General features: G+C 35.8%; 1 protein-coding gene across 2 annotated transcripts in view; it reads right to left on the bottom strand.

Annotated features, from left to right (window-relative positions):
* Positions 1 to 5,501: 5,501 nt before the first annotated feature.
* Positions 5,502 to 13,869, bottom strand: part of LOC107817349 (uncharacterized) — an 8,580-nt gene continuing 212 nt past the window's right edge. The window contains exons 1-5 of one of the 2 annotated variants that reach the window (XM_016643152.2): positions 13,698 to 13,869; positions 11,541 to 11,723; positions 7,705 to 7,831; positions 7,230 to 7,343; positions 5,502 to 5,874 (exon numbers count right to left, since the gene is read on the bottom strand). The exon at positions 13,698 to 13,869 is cut by the window's right edge and continues 212 nt beyond it. In XM_016643152.2, the coding sequence (XP_016498638.1) occupies positions 5,759 to 5,874; positions 7,230 to 7,343; positions 7,705 to 7,831; positions 11,541 to 11,723; positions 13,698 to 13,869 (712 nt within the window). In that variant the 3' untranslated portion in view covers positions 5,502 to 5,758. The remainder of the gene's footprint in view (positions 5,875 to 7,229; positions 7,344 to 7,704; positions 7,832 to 11,540; positions 11,724 to 13,697) is intronic. The other variant, XM_016643157.2, reaches the window with a different exon arrangement.

Genomic DNA, 13,869 nt, shown 5'->3' with positions numbered 1-13,869 from the left:
GACTAGGTGGATTTTGGGTCATGACAAGTTGGTATCAGAGCTCTACGTTCATAGGTTCTACGAGTCATGAACAAGTGTCTAGCAGAGTCTTGAGAATCGATATGATGACGTCCATACTTATCTTTGAGAGGCTACAGGGCACATAGAAAAAAATTTCATCTTTCTTTCCTTATCGTGCGACATTGATTCAGCTCGAAGCGTATTTCTTTAAATTCCTTCTACCCACTCGTACGTTAAGTTGAGCACTCGGTATCAGTTGTGCATCAACGGCTTGTAATGTCCTAGATGAGGTGGGAGATGTGTTTCTATGTTTTGGTGATGGGCCAATCTAGAGGACTTGAGGCCAAGTTTAGACCGCAGCTTGGGCTCGCTAGTTTTAGTTGTGTGAGTATGTGCTTTTGGACTTATATGCCTGGTAGAGTCCCTAGGAGTGGGAATGATGGTTCAATGAGTGGTTGGATAGCTATATGATGAGTATTATGTGACTAAGGACTAGGCTTAGATGATTTAGATGTGACAAGAAGATTTTTGCTTTGGATGTGAAAAGAACTATGGGTGCTTGATTTCTGTCTTGATGGGTTGTACAGTATCTAGGTAATAGATCCTACATATAACATGTAGGTACATCCATCCTATGAATAAGACTGTCTTCAAAATAGTTTTATCAATGACTAAGTTGAAGATAGCCATCAAAAAGGAGCCTGGTATTGAAGAAGCATGTTGTCTCTGTTTGAAGCTGATAGAAGATGTTGTGCATGTGGTATTTCTTGTGTGAAGCCAGTGCATTAATATGCTTAGCACTGGGTAGTGATTGATTGTTGTCTTCGTCCAGGGGAGAAAAATTTAATCAGGTAAAGCTGATGGGATCTAGAGATTAGTGCACTCCATATACAACATTTGTGCTTGTATGTGTGTACCTCTCTGCACCCGGAGGATAATAGTAAATTTAACAAACTGATCATTTAGGTTTGAGCCGCTAAATCTGTCCAGTTCATCCATTGTTTGGGAACTTGTAAGTGTGGTGTATGGTTCCATAAGTTGTGTATGGTTCCCGCCAATAAAGAAAAATAGGACAGCTAGGTTTGTACCCCTAGTTGTGTCCAGTTGGTTGTTCGGTTGGCAGAATACACTGTATTTGATTGCCTGTAGCCTGCTGGTTGTTATGCCATATTAGGAAACTAGGTTTGCCTGTAGACATGACAAGCATGTCTGAATGTCTTATGTGACCCAAAATGGCATGTTGAATTTTGCATTCCCAGGATGATTGGTAAAATTTCAACAGAATGAGCTCCTGAAGTACTGATACCATACATTGAGAAATCACCAATGATCTAGGCCTACCCTTTGTACCTGGAAAATTCGACAAACAAGTTAGAAATAAGGGGTCCCAGGTATTTGTTTCAATAGACTATGATCTGCAGCATTGTGTTTCCTTCTTTCCTGTAAGTTGCTCTCAGATTCTTGTGAGTTGTGATAGTACAGTGAAGAGAGAAGCTACTATTTGGGAGCAAGTCTATGGTGACCTTCGATGAAAGGAGTCAAATATATGTGTCTTTTTGTCTTCTGTCCAAGGATTGTGGGTATGCAACACTATTCCCAGGTTCTTATGGATTCTGGGATTTGGTATAATGTGTGGGATAATAGCTATGGAATGGAATATTGGATCTCCTGAGGGTGGGGGTAAGTGTTAATGTGTTTGTAGTAGTGTTGAAATACAGTAAGGCTATTGCAACAGGCTACTAAAGGTGTACTGATATTAGAGTGATGTGCTAGTGTTTTGTTGGAATGAAGTAAATTCTTATGTCTTGATGATGAGTTCAACTCGAGAGGATTTAGAGATTGCATAATGGTTGCGACCATGAGGGCGTCATAGTGAGATGCCGGTTTGAGGCTAAGAAGATGGAGTATCTCCTGCGGGTTGTTCTGAGGTTGTGTGATCCCTATTGTCACGTTCCAAACTCGGGGAGCGCGACCGGCGCTCAACCGAGTGAACCCGGCCGAGCAAGCCTGTTAGATTTTCTTCTAACCAAACTCATCCATGAATAAAGAGGAGATGTACTCCATTAATCAAACACTGAAAAGATTTCATTAACAACTCTCATTTCATTTCCATTAGCAGCTTCATTCATGATTTCCAAAATATTACAAGTTTATAGATATAATAAAAAATATGTTTTGCCAAATACCAACATTTCTAGTTCAATTCAAACATTCGACTACCACCCACAACCTGTCTACGGAGCCTCTAAGTACAAAACAAGAGTAATATGGAAGTACCGGTAACAAAGCCCCGGCTATACCTCAAAACACAATGTACAACTCAAATGACATCAGGCCCGGAATAGAGTAGGGCTCACCAAAACATGTTGAATAGAGAGCGACTGCTAACGAGGACCAAAGCTACCCACTGATGAACCACCTGCATCCATTAAAGATGTAGCGTCCCCGGCTAAAGGGACGTTAGTGCATATGGAATAGTACTAGTATATAAAGCTAACTGTCCTCTTTCAAAATAGAATGCCAATGTAAGAAAGGGAAAACCATGGAAATGACAATCAACAATCAATAATATCCAAATGCCAAGTTAAAACATAATAATTTTCAAAATATGAAAATAACACTGTGAAGTGATAATTTTTTATAGTATTATTTTTGGTTGGGAGAATCTTTAGCATTGATATACCACAGTTCGCAATACCATTGTTCACAATACCAATGTTCACAGTACCAATGCTCACAATACCAATATTCACAATACCAATGTCCACAATACCACAATACCAATGTCCACAATACCAATACCACCATACTTTTAGCACGAAGTCCGATCACGACCCGATCGGCTAGGCCATCTCATTAGAGACATCAACCACAATCACTATCAATATCACCGTAATTTTAGCATGGAATCCGATCACGACCCGACCGGCTAGGCTATCTCATTAGAGACATTAACCACAATTATTATCAATACCAATACCACCGTAATTTTAGCATGGAGTCCGATCACGACCCGATAGGCTAGGCTATCTCCTTAGAGACATCAATCACAATTACTATCAATACCAATACCACTATAATTTTAGCATGGAATCCAATCACGACCCGATTGACTAGGTTATCTTATTCGAAACATCAATAAATATTGGGTTCGATAGATCTGGATACCCCTCCGCATGAAGGTTACCCTATAAGTTCTATTACTATTGAAATTATTTTAAATTTTTAACTTATTGCGTAAAGTATTCTTCAAATAATTAACAAAGCAAAGTTTGCCGCCCAACTAACCAATCAAGATTTCCAAGTTTGATAGGTGTTCAACAAGTAAAGGATTTTATTTTGTTAAATCATCAAAAGTATAGTTGGGGTAGGAAAAAAAAGGAAATAACAAATCTTAGTTCAACTAGGTTTAGGTAAAATGAAAAAACTTGTATATAAGGGGTTTAATTAGATTATAATTTGCAAATTAAGCTTTGTCTGAAATAATATCTTCAATGGCATCAAAAACAACAATTACCAGATTATTAATTCTTCTCTTCGTTTGTAATTTTTTTAGCCTTTCAACCTCAATTTCTTCATTTAATTCCAACCTTACAAATACATTATTCGAAAAACACTATGTTTCAATGTCAATTATTCTTGAAAATACCCTAAACCGTCTTATTTCTTCATCTCCTAATACCACAACTTTCACTATCTTTTGCCCTACTGACGATGCTTTAATCAAAATATTCCCAAAATATTCCGACCCTCCTTATAAATTAATTCAATATCATGTTGTGCCTTCAAAACTTGATAAAGAAAGTCTTGAAATTTCTCTTCCTTTAGGCTCAAAAATTGACACTCTACTATCTCGCTATCCTGTTGTTGTTACTACGTTGCCTCGCCACGAAAACGCTTCTATTAACAACGTTAATATCGTCGAATGGGATGTTTATAACGATGAACGTGTGATCGTGCATGGTATCGATGATTTTTTTTATCCTGCATTCGAAATTTTACGTTACTCTGGCGATGCTATATATAATAGTTCAGTTATAGAGAAAGATAGCAAGAGGAGCTATGGTTATATTGAAAGGAGTTTTTTGCTAATTGGATTGATTATTGGATTGGTTATCTTCTCATTGATTCTGATATCGGAGTTATGGTTTTTTCTTATGTTCATGTTCAGTAGTACGCAGGAAGATGGTGGTGAAAAAGCAGAAGAGGATGAGAAGGTTTCGTTAGTATAGCACGTGCAAGCTGACCCGAACACCACTATTTTAATTTTAAAAAAAAGGGTTTCATTTGCTATAGGATTAGGGTTTCATTGGTATAAGGTGTGTTCAATTAATTTGTGTAGTGAGTTCTTTTTTTTTTTTAGTTTATTGTATTCTTGTAGGAGTAGCTTTTATTCATTAATTATTAATAGAGTTTCATATGTTCAACTTACTAAGGTAAACGAAGAGAGGAAATATGTACTTTATCTTTATATGTTATGTACAGTTGATATTATGGTTAACTCGTAAAGGATCTTTTTGAAGAATTATGTAAAGTTTATTTACATTTCAAAACAAAGAGGTCATTAACTAGTAATACTAATTTTAGTAATTTCAACAAGTATATACTGATAAGTTGTTTTATGCAGTTAAATCTGTTTTAGTTAATCTTCTTTCTATTATAGTTCAGTTATTCAATTTAAGAGAAGGTTTATACTCGAGCATGGACTCCACGACAAGTTTTTCTTTTAAACGATTTACTAGCTCCCTAATTCAGTCCCTCTCCTTCTTTTTTTTTTTTAAAAAATAATGGTGGCGTCTGGATTAACTTGACGAACTTCAACAATTTCACGGAGTACTTGTTACCTCACATTTTAATTGTTTCAGAGATGACGAAACAGTATTATCCCAATGACCAATCACAAAATACCCCCCCCCCCTCCAAAACAATGACCAATCACAAAATAACCACCAAACCCCCCCTAGGGGCGGCTCAAGCATATGCGGGGCCTAAAGCCAACGTTTAATATGTGGCCTAAATTTTAAAAAAAAAGTTATACGATATGTTTTTATTTAAAATCTATTTTTTCTAATTTTTTTGCGATACAAAGTGTTAATAATACTTTTTATAATCGATTTTTCCTAATAATTCATTTTCAATTGATAATATAGCCAACTCATTTAATCTTTCTTGAAATATTGTTAATTTTAGATAAATTTTATAGAGCAATAGATGAATAAAATAGAGACTCGCTTTCGGTGTTTTGTGTGACAAGAAGGTGCCACCGAAACTTAAGGGTAAGTTTTATAGAGCGATGGTCAGACCAACGATGTTGTATGGGACGGAGTGTTGGCCAGTCAAGATCGCTCAAGGTAGCACAGATGAGGATGTTGAGATGGATGTGCGGGCACACCAGGTTAGATAGGATCAGAAATGAGGTTATTCGCGACAAGGTGAGTGGCCCCTATTGAGGACAAGATGCGAAACCCCAACCCCCCACCCCCCAAAAACCAACAACTTAGTAGCACAGAAATCATAACTAGATTTCATCAAATATAAGGTCTAAACTCCACTGGTCATGCAAAAATAGAAACATCAAGGCTACGAGCCCATGTGCTTTCACCTTTAGAGACATCAAAATTCAAACTTATTGCCAAAACCTATATACTTGAAAGCAATACTGTCATGCGTTGTTCAAAACCAGCATGCTCGAATGTTCTGCTTAATCTTTCATTCAAGAAAATTGAAATTTATATGTCAACATGGCGGCTAACCCACATCACTTCTGAAACGAAACTGAGTAGGAACCAGTATTTGGATCTTTAACTGCTTTGAAGTTGTCGACACTCATACCAAATCGACCCAAAATGGAATTTCCCATTTCTTTGAGCTTGCCTGTAATAAATACAAATCATTAACATCAAAAGAACCACAAAATAGAAGTGATCAATGCACGTGATTAATAAGTGCCTACACTGCTTGAAAGTAAACCGAGGTATCGTGATAAACTGAATACCATACTTTGTCTTGGATCAAACAGTAACAAAGGTGTTAATACACAAACCAAAACTTAAGATGATACAATCAGTCGAAGAGAGATCAAATAATCAGGGACCTACGAGCTAAAAGGCAATTTCATGGAGTCCAGAACAGTAGCTATAGTACATTTGGCACGGAAGTGCATTAATCAGCATCACGAGATTATAGCGGTAAAGCACATAACATATGGTCTTCCTTTTTTCCTTGTTCTTTTAGTTTCTTGATGAGTCATACTAAGTTAACTGTAGCAGCAGCATTGCTCAGCAGATGAGTCACACTGGGTTAGCTTTCACACAAGCTTTACCCAAATTTTTACTTAAATGGGACTCTTTTTTAATAAGGAAAAAAAAGGTCACATTTAAGTAAAAATTTGGGCAAAGTTCTATGAGACTTATGGAATCCAGAGTTCAAGATTTACTATCACATGTTTCTCCAGTGCCAGGAAATGTGTAATTGCACTTATATATGATATTTTTTGATAAGGACACTTATGTATGATGTTAGCTAATGCATTACTATGCTTTTTGATAGGTTAGAGCAGTATGACCTTATGAAATCTAAGATGTGCATGGTAAATGCCACAGTTAATTGTCTCAAGTTAAAAACTACTGAAAGTCTATACTATAGTACAGACTAACGTCACAGCCAATTTCCTGAGTTAAAAACTGCTGTCTGCCAAAGTCTATACACTTTATTTTTTTGATACTAAACAAAGTCCATACAGTAGCAGATTACTCTAGGCCCATAAAACATTACTGGCTGGCCTCATAGCCATTTTTTCTTTAATCACTATGAGGCCAATTGCCTAAAGAATCCAAGAACATCATGAGGCCTTCCGCACAAAGAATACAGACAAATGAATGATGTGAAAAGTTAGGAGACTAATTGCTAAAGCATGTAAGTCATGTTCAATCTTCGCCAAACAACTAGCCTGAGAAGCAACACGGAATCTCTGAGTGCAAAAACATAGTAGTCCCCAACCATGTGAATGACACACTTATCTATTTAGCTTTTTGCTGTTTGTTTCCATAATTGGCCAGGAGTTAGTTAGACACGAACTAGATATCCTTCTCACGGACCAACATAAATAAGTGGGAAGAAATGTCAAACCATTAACAATTCTATAGGAAAGAATCTCTACTATATAAAGTTAAATAAGAAAAGAAAATAGAGAATTAGTCCATGTCAAGACAGGAGATTGTTAAGCTCACCAATCATCTCTTCTTTCATCTTTTCTCGCTTCTCATCAGCTAATGGCTTTAAACGCATCACACTTCTCCTAACTTGGTCATTTGAGGGTTCCAATTCCAAGATCTTTGTCATGTCTGCAAGAATTTTTTTTAAAAAAGGGAATAAATAAGAACAGAAGAAAAGAGCCGAAGTAGAACTCCAATTTTTTAATTATTCACCAATAACATGAACTATTTGAGTGGTGTGCAATTATTACCAGAGGCACATGAGTAACATACAGTGCCTCTTTTTGTTTATTCTTTTTCCAGGTCAGAGTGTGGAAGAGAGAATAGACATAGAAGAACCTGGTTGAAAAACACAAGATCTCCACCAGATATCCCCTTAAATGAGTATGAATATTAGTTATTTAGTCATGTAGTGATGCAGCTAAGAAGAACCAATTACAATGACATTATACTGAACAATCATACTACAATTTCAGAATCCAATGTTTACCAGTAATAGCCTCATCATAGTGTTCAAGCTTTTCATGTGCCTCTGCTCTTCTAACCAGAGCCTTCATATATGTAGGATTTAGTTCTAATGCTTTTGTGCATTCCTTGATTGTCTCACCATGTTTTCCCTGTAAATGAAAAAGTATAATCGATATCATTAGTAGATGCAACAAAAACTCACACAGATAAACACATTCATATCTTACAAACTTCACTCGGAAAAGTTAAAAACAAAGATATGGGAAAAGCAGAGGGAACATTGTGGAAATTTCTTTAATATAAAGGGAAACAAAAATGGGGAAAAGCAGACCTTAAAAAATATGCACATACCCTTTAAGATTATGGAATATAAGTTTGATTTCCTGTTCAACACAACGACAGGTGACCTTTTTCTGATAAGGTAAGCTATTTTACTAAGATAGCAAGTTCACATACACAATTACAACATCATCTCCTCCAAAAATTGCAAAAGAAAAGCTGGGTTTTCCATCATATTGATACTACACCATAAGCACAAAGACCGTAAACACCCTATAAGCTGGGTTTTCCATCATATTGATACCACACTATAAGCACAAAGACCGTAAACACCCTATACTTTACACAAGTAGACTGAAGTTTCTTTCCATCATCTATTGTTTCATTATGACAAATGACTTTCACATCAGTAAAATGAGTCTCATATCGTGTCTACGTCTAGTTTACCTCCAAAATTTATAAGGTATGAAATTCAAACATTTTATGTCAGATATAGGGGTATGACATGATTTTTCCATCATATGTTTACTAAGAGATTATTTCTTTTGAAATATGTCGCTTACATCAGATCCCATGATGTTTGTCATGAGTTCTTTTAGTTTGGTTAAAGATTTGTATATTAGCGATAAGTGAGAAACACTTAATTTTAAGAACCATTACTGGTCGTTTTTTACTGTTTTATATAAGTAAAAGTTTATTGATGTGAACATGAACTCTGCATGCAAGATGTATAAAAGGGTTAAAGAATCCTATAAACGTATAGAATCTCTAATTCAAGAACCAAACTAGTTTGGGATTGGGGAGTTTATTGATGATTGATTGATTCAATGTTAGAAATTTTGACATAAATATTCCAAGAAGTCTTATATGTACGTAGCTGCAATGTTTTTCATATATACTTGGACAAAAGAAAAGGCAAAGATCCTCCCAAGAATTTCCAGTAAATTTATCTTTACATCAACGATATGTCTCATTCAAACATGTTATGTATAAGGATGATAAAATGTTTTTAATCCATACACCTAATTTATAAAGAGAAGAGCTGAGAATAATTATCACAATGTACCAAAGAGGCAAAAAATAATCTAAACCACACCAAATTTATAAGGAGAAGAGCTGATATTTCTTTCTCAAAAGATTCTAGGCAATTGTCACGAATGAAAAGTTACAATATTACAACTAAACATAGTGATCTAGGCATTGTACTTCCACATTAGAAAGTATTAAATCTTAAGCAAGAAATCTGATCAGGTTGGAAGTCAATAATTCATCAAGTCGGACCAACTAACATTATCAATATATAAAATATTAAGTAAGATGGTTTTACCTTTTCCAAAAAAAAAAAAGGAGATACTGTTCAATATAGTACCCTACAGATTGTCCAACACAAAATAGTTTATAAAAGATGAGAATAGAAGAGAAGTTTTGTCTCCTTCAATGGACGGTATACTTCCTCTGTTCCACATAACAGCTAATATTTCTCTTTTCATCCCACTTTCATCAAAAGTACAGGAAAGAGGATCAAACAGAAGTTAGGCAATCATTGCTCACACTAATGACCAGTTTAACAAGACCGAAGAACACTACTTCCGTCTCATCATCTGTGGCTTGGTGTGGCTTAGACGTACTAGTTATCCTGGTCCTTAACATGTCTTTTATATGTCTTGGCTCATCACATATCACTACATAAAGTACCTAAACAACAAGGAAGTGAGGTCTGCAGTCAACGCCTCCCTAGACCATCCTTATGCCACCCCTGCCCAAACTACAACCACCTTTCTTAGCCCCAGACTCAGCCAGCCTCCACTACCGCCCCCGTGACAATGCCCTCCCCAGTCTCAAGACTTGTGATACGACCTTCTTCATCCAATTTACCTAATTTCCCTCCGCACCATTCCCACTGCCCCTCCAACTGTCAGATTAAATAGATCTCCGAATCAAAGTTTACAAGCCACTGCAAGTACAGATGGAATACTATCATCTCAACTCAGACCTGCCATTCAGCAAGACACAAGAACGTAGGTGGAAAGGGAAGAGAATACAATTTACTGAATAGAGACAGCAAAATTGATAAGGTTATTATAGATTTGAGTAAATTGGGTTTTGGGGGTAAATCCTACAGTTTTTCTCGTCAATTTTAGATGCTAACTTCAGATAAATGATAATGCAGACAAAAATCTGCTGTGACTGAAATTGAATATCTGCAGAAATAGTTGCAGATGAAACAGCACAAACAGAAATTAAATGAAATCACCTATGAGTAATACTAGCTACCTGAAAACAAAAGGGAACAAAAAACCAAACCTAAGGTAACCACAATGAAACAGTATGGTTCACAAATGAGAGACATCAGAGCTAATGACATTGGTGAAAGCTATTATCGTTAAATAACAATAGAGCACTAGTTATCATACAAGGGAATCTCGTAGTCCGCCTATCAGTTGATGCACTTCAATCATATGCTCACTCAGAAGTAGTGGTGGCAATGGATTAAAAAAATAGTTATACATCCATATTATCCACTAAAAATGGGTTGGATAATAAACTTTTTAAAAACGGATCAAAAAAACCGTATTATCTACTTAATAATGGATAACCAATGGATAACCCATGGATAACTAATGGATTTAACTTTTACATTTGTAAAGATTCAAATTGGGGCCTCAAGTTTGGGAGACTAGGAATTCTCCCAAAAGTGATCATATTCAAGAAGCCGTGGATATCCATATTATCCGTCGGTTAACCCATTTTCTATACCCGTATTAAATATGGGTCGGGTCGGATAATTTATCCGTTTCTGCATTACCCGTACCCAACCCGTCCATTTGCCACCCCTACTCAGAAGGATGAACTCTTTCTACATACTGTAGAATTTAACAGTTCCACACGAATGGTATTGCGTAAAGCCATATTAGCATAGAATATGATGTGACATCTTTCTCATAGTCTACACCCCTCTCCATATATTTCAGCTTCGAGATTTGCTTTAAGCATATCCCAGACCAGATATGAGAGTCATTCAAACTTAACTATCAGGCCCATTCAAAGCAAGTTTAAAGGGGTTTAGAAGACAAGACTATTACTAGTTTTTTCCTTAGCTGATCAGAATTTCTGTTTGATCAGGTAAAGTTAATCACATTGACATCCATCAACAAGAGTATGTTGGGAAACCTATATGGAATAGCTCTTTTACAGGTTGCGTAAAGAGCTCAACAATCAGACATTACTTCTACTAGCCAGTTAGAATTGTTAATATCCAGTACATATAGGGTGACAGGTCTCTTTTGAATGTTCAAACCCACAAGTTCAAGTGATCAGCAAAAGCTGCAAACATTGATTTCAATATTTATTAGTCACCTAACTAAATTGCTATACTAAAAGCAGTAAGAATCTGAGTGGGAAGTTGCAAATCAATGAAGAGCTATACAGTAACAAACAGATGCCAAATGTAAAAGCTCCTGACAAGTTTGGTGAACTATTCTACAGAAAAACTAACCTATCAGCACTTCCAAACCATGGAAGAATTTTGACATAATAAAATCTGATACAGAGTGCACATAATGCATACGCCGAGCTTACCAGTTTAGAGAAACAAGCTGCACGATTAGCATGGCATATTGAACGAATTTCACTACTTGAAGGAACATCTGCTGCAACTTGTAATGCTAGCTCATATTTAGACAATGCCTCTTCAAAAAGCCCATCCTTAAACAATGTATTGCCTTCAATTTTTGCATCATTTGCTTGAGCCAAGGCTTTCTGCTTCTCAAAATGAAAGAATCATATTAATAATTGTTGAGAGTGATTATCTTAGTACAGTTTCACCAACTAAGAAGGGGAAGAACATTTCCCAAAAAAAAAGGGCAGGAGTAATAGTTGAAACAGCAATATGAAAAACATATTAACAAGAGAAAGAAGGCCAGGCAGGTCGGATTCACACAAGTACATTTATGATGAAATTCCTCAATGTCGAATAGGAAAAATCATATGGGAAAAAGATATAGTTGTTAAATTTGAATGACCCACAAAAGAAAAGGATCATCTATTTCAGTGCCACTTTTACCCCAAGGCCCAGGGTTGAAAACAAATGTCAGCTAGATTTTCTACACAAGCTTCACATTTTCTAATCTTCGATTTGGGATGGAGGCACTTCTTCGCAGCAACTTACCTAATATTGGAAGGCATTCATTTCCCCAAGCTAAAGGAGGCAAGTAATCTTTCTTTTTTTTTTTTGGACTTCGCGATTTATGTTTTTTTTAACAAGATCGTGATTTACAGAATGTAGGACAAGAACGGTCAGAATAGAGATATTAAAATGCTAGTAAATGGTTGCTTCGCTATCATTTAACTTCTTAACGTACTAATATTCTCCTCTTAATGTTGATGTTAAGGTGATGGCAAGAAAAAATCAACATACACATACAGAAAGTCCATCTATAAAGAGATACACCCTCTTCCTACAATGTTATAAACCCCATTAGCACAATTAATGAAATCATATAGCGTAAAAAATTCAGAATACTAAAGTATTTTTTAGGGTATAGCGAAGCTATGTGCTATACACGGGTATATTTATATATTTAGAATTTTCTTTTTCCTTTTTTATTACACAAGGTAGAAAATCCATTTTATATAGTCCCTAATCTCATTCTCTCATGATCTTTGATTTTCATTGTTTCCTCTTTCCATTTCTTTCTTATTTATGAGATCATTTCCTTTTCATGAGTCAAACCAAGCCACTCTGCTGCAACCCAATAAAGATATAAGGAATAGAAAAAACCTATTCCAACCACATTAGCTAATCGATTTGATCAATCATTTCAATAGACTCGTAACTTGGTTACACTGCACTAATGCTTTCAACGCTATCTGGTGCATTTCATTGATGCACTTAACATAATTCACTAGAGAGTAAAATTGCAGGTATACAACACAACATTAGAGACAACATTTGACTTTCTTAGCTGAAACTGACTTGGGTGAGGACAGGGACAGTCTTAGAGACAATCACCAGCTGGAAGTTAAAAGAATCACCAAATAAAAGAAAGCAAATTGGAAGACCATACTATTGGTTATTTCTTGGAAGATTTGGAATGTAAGGAATAGACAACTTCCCATAGCTGTGACAAAGATATGTTTTTCAATAATTGAAGTTTCATAAATATACATCACGAAGGTGTCAAGTACACAATTGTAACATGTTACAGTATCACAAGACATCCCTAGCTGCGAAAAGATATGGGATACATCAAAAGACTCTGAATTTCATATCACTTTTTGGTGTAAGGAGAAGATACTATTATGTACAGATAATTCGGGCTAATTAATTGTTTGTGTCTGCAGTAGAGCCACTCAATCATCACAAAAACATCTGCTATTTTCTGACACCGCCATGGAGTAACATAAATAAAATGAAATTTAACTTACCAAAACAAGAAAAGGAATCACTAGAGAGAATTTCAACAAACTGAGAAATGAATTCCTCCATTCTAATCTCGAATTAGCAGGCTTTAAATTCTAATCACTGATTTTTTTTCCAATGCACATTGCAACATTTAATAAAAAAATCATTAACTAAGGAACTCAACAAACATTAGTATACAAAATATACAAGTTGATTAACCTAAATTAAACTTGCCTAAACTAGTAGCAATCACTCTACAATACCAAACAACAACGAAAAATAGCAACACGAATTAATCAACAAAATAAAGGTGCGAAATAATAAAACCTAACCTCATTCAACTGTTCTAGATTTGTTTCCGGCTGCTGCGTCTTCTCCTTCAAATCGCCATCAGAAGAAGACGACGCCGTATTGACTGTTTTTTCAGATTCTCTATTACTTCCATTTCCGGTCTCGTTCAGTTCGGTATCGCTCGCTGTTTCGTATCCATCGGAGGCGTTACCA

The sequence above is a fragment of the Nicotiana tabacum genome, chromosome 18 (genome assembly GCF_000715075.1).
Source record: "Nicotiana tabacum cultivar K326 chromosome 18, ASM71507v2, whole genome shotgun sequence".
Taxonomy (NCBI): Eukaryota; Viridiplantae; Streptophyta; class Magnoliopsida; order Solanales; family Solanaceae; genus Nicotiana; species Nicotiana tabacum.
This window is presented reverse-complemented; position numbering and strand designations above follow the sequence as displayed.